At 56.4% G+C, this 3,315-nt stretch overlaps 1 protein-coding gene across 1 annotated transcript in view; it reads left to right on the forward strand.

Moving 5' to 3' along the window:
- TRIM11 (tripartite motif containing 11) overlaps positions 1–3,315 on the forward strand; it is a 23,599-nt gene continuing 20,284 nt past the window's right edge. Inside the window, exons 1-2 of the mRNA XM_011965696.1 lie at positions 1–163; positions 1,491–1,924. Coding sequence (XP_011821086.1) covers positions 1,496–1,924 — 429 coding nt within the window. The 5' untranslated portion in view covers positions 1–163; positions 1,491–1,495. The remainder of the gene's footprint in view (positions 164–1,490; positions 1,925–3,315) is intronic.

The raw sequence follows: 3,315 nt of genomic DNA on the forward strand, positions 1-3,315 counted from the left end.
CTGTGCAGGGCCCTCCCGCGGTGAGTACCCCCGCCTAGGCCACCCTCCTGTGGTGCCTGGGCCACGACCTAAGCCTAACCCGGTCCTCCTCGCCCTCCAACGCCCGGCCTTCCCGCCTCAGCCGGCCGCCGCGTCCCTACAGGGGCTAGCGCGCTTGGACAAAGTAACTCTACCGGGACCCTAGCGGACCAGAGCGGGAAGGATGGCCATCTCCGCAGCCAGAGCCAGAGCCCCACGTCCCCTGCCGCTGCCCCTGCCCGGCTTCGGTGCGGGTGGACTGGGTGCCTCAGTTAGGGCTCTTGGGGGGAAGGAGGGGGCCGGCGCCGGGTGGTTGGCGTGCAGAAAGCTCCAAGAAAATGGAAGTGGGACAGAGCCGGGGAAGTCTGAGACCCCTAGACACCTTCGCTTTAGGGGATGGCAGAAGGGAAGGGGAGACTCGTGTTTGCAGTGTAGACGCGATTTTCAATTCCCTTTGCCACTGGGTCCCCATAGCAACCCCGTGGCGTAGGCGGAAGGCTGTGACTCTCCATTGCCCGGGGTCGCGAGTGTTCAAATTGCAGGGGGCGTCTGTGTGCACGCTCGTGTGCCTGTGCGTGGGTACGCGCGCGTACCTGTGTGTACATGCATGCATGTGTACAGATATGTGCATCTGTGCCTGTGTGTGCTGTTTGTGGATGCGTGTTTCTGTGGATGCGCGTTTCTGTATGTTTGTACGTGTGTATTTGTGTGGTGTGTATGCGTGGGTGTGCGTGTGTACACATGCACGTTTGTATACATGCATGGGTATGTGTATGGGTGTGTGTTCGTCTGTGCGTGTATGCACGTGTTTGTGCGTGTGGGCACGTGTATGCACACACGTTTTTTCTGAACCCCACCTCACTAAAAGGAAGAGAGCTTCTTTCCTCTGAGAGCCCATCCCGTTTTCCTTTGGTGAACGGGGTTTTGTTAAAGAAAAAATTCTTCTGACGCTTTAAAGGCTCTTTAGTCAGGTTACTTGCAATGGGAGTGTTGGCCAGCAAAGCCCGCTGGGGATGTATGCGGGAATGGGAGCGGGGATCTGGGGGTGGTTAGTGGTTGGAAAGTGATTAAGGGAAGGCTCCAAGGGTAGGGGCTTCTCCCTAAGCTGACCTAGCAGGCTGCTCCAGAAAGGCAGGTTGAAGACCTAGAGGAGGAACTGATCAGATGTGGAGCTGGGGGTAGCGAGCAGCAGGCAGAAGTGGTCCAGGCCCAGTGGAGAGGAGAGGCAGAGGGGCCTGGCAAGCATTGGTCAGGGAGGGTCTGTGTAGTTTCTGGGGAGGCATCTGTGTTGGTTATTGACAAGGCTATAAAATGACTCTGGACCCTCTAACTGGACCGCAGTCCTAGCCCGCCTCTGTAAAGGCAGGCTGTACAGGAAGGTTGCACACTGCCAGCACCCAGAGCATCGGGCCCGCTCCCTCCCACCTCTCTCCACAGTCCCTCAACTTGGGAACCCGCCTCGTGTCTCCCAGGAGCCATGGAGGCTGTGGAACTCGCCAGAAAGCTGCAGGAGGAAGCTACGTGCTCCATCTGTCTGGACTACTTCACAGACCCTGTGATGACCGCCTGTGGCCACAACTTCTGCCGCGCGTGCATCCAGCTGAGCTGGGAGAAGGCGCGGGGCAAGAAGGGGAGGCGGAAGCGAAAGGGCTCCTTCCCCTGCCCCGAGTGCAGAGCAATGTCCCCGCAGAGGAACCTGCTGCCCAACCGGCTGCTGACCAAGGTGGCCGAGATGGCACGGCAGCATCCTGGCCTGCAGAAGCAAGACCTGTGCCAGGAGCACCAGGAGCCCCTCAAGCTTTTCTGCCAGGAGGACCAGAGCCCCATCTGTGTGGTGTGCAGGGAGTCCCGGGAGCACCGACTGCACAGGGTGCTGCCCGCCGAGGAGGCAGTGCAGGGGTACAAGGTGGGCCACAGGTCAAGGAGAGGAGGCATCCAGGGGTCAAGGTGACCCAGATCATGGGGGAAGGAGAAGGTGTCCAGGGACAAAGTGGCCCAAGTCAGGGGCTGGGGAGGGGGCGTCCAGGGAACAAGGTGGCCTGGGGCTGGGGAGTGTCTGTGGGGACAATGTGGGCCTACACTGTATGATGCAGGCATTGCAAAATCTTACCTCTCCTCTCTTATAGTATTTTGGGTGGCTCTGAGAACCAAACTGATTTGAGACAGATGAGCAGAAGCAAAGCACTGAATTTCATTCCCTATAAGCTTTCCATGACCCAGGAGTCCCTCCTGAGGAGCCGGAGGCCCATGGAAGCATGTTAGAGCCAAACACATACCTGAGGAGGATGAGGGTTAGCTTAGCAGGGTCCCTTTGCACAGATTTCTCTGGTTTCGGCTTTCCTGCCCTTGGTAAGAACATGGCTTTCCTCCTGGCCTAGGGCAGGCCTATCCGGCATGGTGGGCTGTGCCTTCTGCTCTTAGGAAGGCCGAGGATCACAGCAATTCTTACACCTGCCCTTTTTTAAGTGCTTTTAGCTCAAAATAATCCAAGGTGGCGCATTCTGGGTGATGTATTTTGATCCCCTGCCCCTTCTGAGGAGGGTCTCTGGGGTGGGTGCAGTTTCAGCAAGCACAACTGTACTCTAGGCAGAAGGTGGGCAGATCACTGATCCCAAATCCTGCGGTTTGTGTGTTCCACAGTTGAAGCTGGAGGAGGACATGGAGTACCTTCGGGAGCAGATCACCAGGACAGGGAATCTGCAGGCCAGGGAGGAACAGAGCTTAGTCGAGTGGCAGGTGGGTGTCTGGGGCCGTCCAGTCCCTTTCCTGCTGCTGCTCCATCTTCCTGCGTTTACATGTCTGTGTCTGCCTGTGGGGATATGCTGCCTCAGTGGCAGGAAAAGAAAAAAGCTGCCTCCACCCTTCTAGGTTCTATGGCTGGCCTCAGAATGAAACTGACTTAAGACAGATGAACAGCAGAGAAAAAGATAAAAAGGCAATTTTAAATTACAGATGCACACATAGGGTGGGGAGAAGGGACCTCAAAAATCAGACTTAAAGAGGCAGCCAGAGGGTGGGGGCTCAGTACCACAAAGGAGGCAGCCAGAGGGTGGGGGCTCAGGAGGCAGCCAGAGGGTAGGGGCATAGGTCGGCACCACAAAAGAACAGGGCTTGGAGCCTCTGGGCTGGGGAGGCAGATAATGTTGGTTAAGTATTTAAGCAAGTGTCTCAGATGAAGAGTTGTTTTTGGGAATCTCTTCCTTATGTAGATGCCCTGACCACTGGAAATTTCCTTCATGAAAGGGCACTTTTTTATTTTTATTTTTTTGAGATGGAGTTTCACTCTTGTTGCCCAGG

The sequence above is a fragment of the Mandrillus leucophaeus genome, unplaced genomic scaffold (assembly GCF_000951045.1).
Source record: "Mandrillus leucophaeus isolate KB7577 unplaced genomic scaffold, Mleu.le_1.0 Scaffold734, whole genome shotgun sequence".
NCBI classification, from domain to species: Eukaryota; Metazoa; Chordata; class Mammalia; order Primates; family Cercopithecidae; genus Mandrillus; species Mandrillus leucophaeus.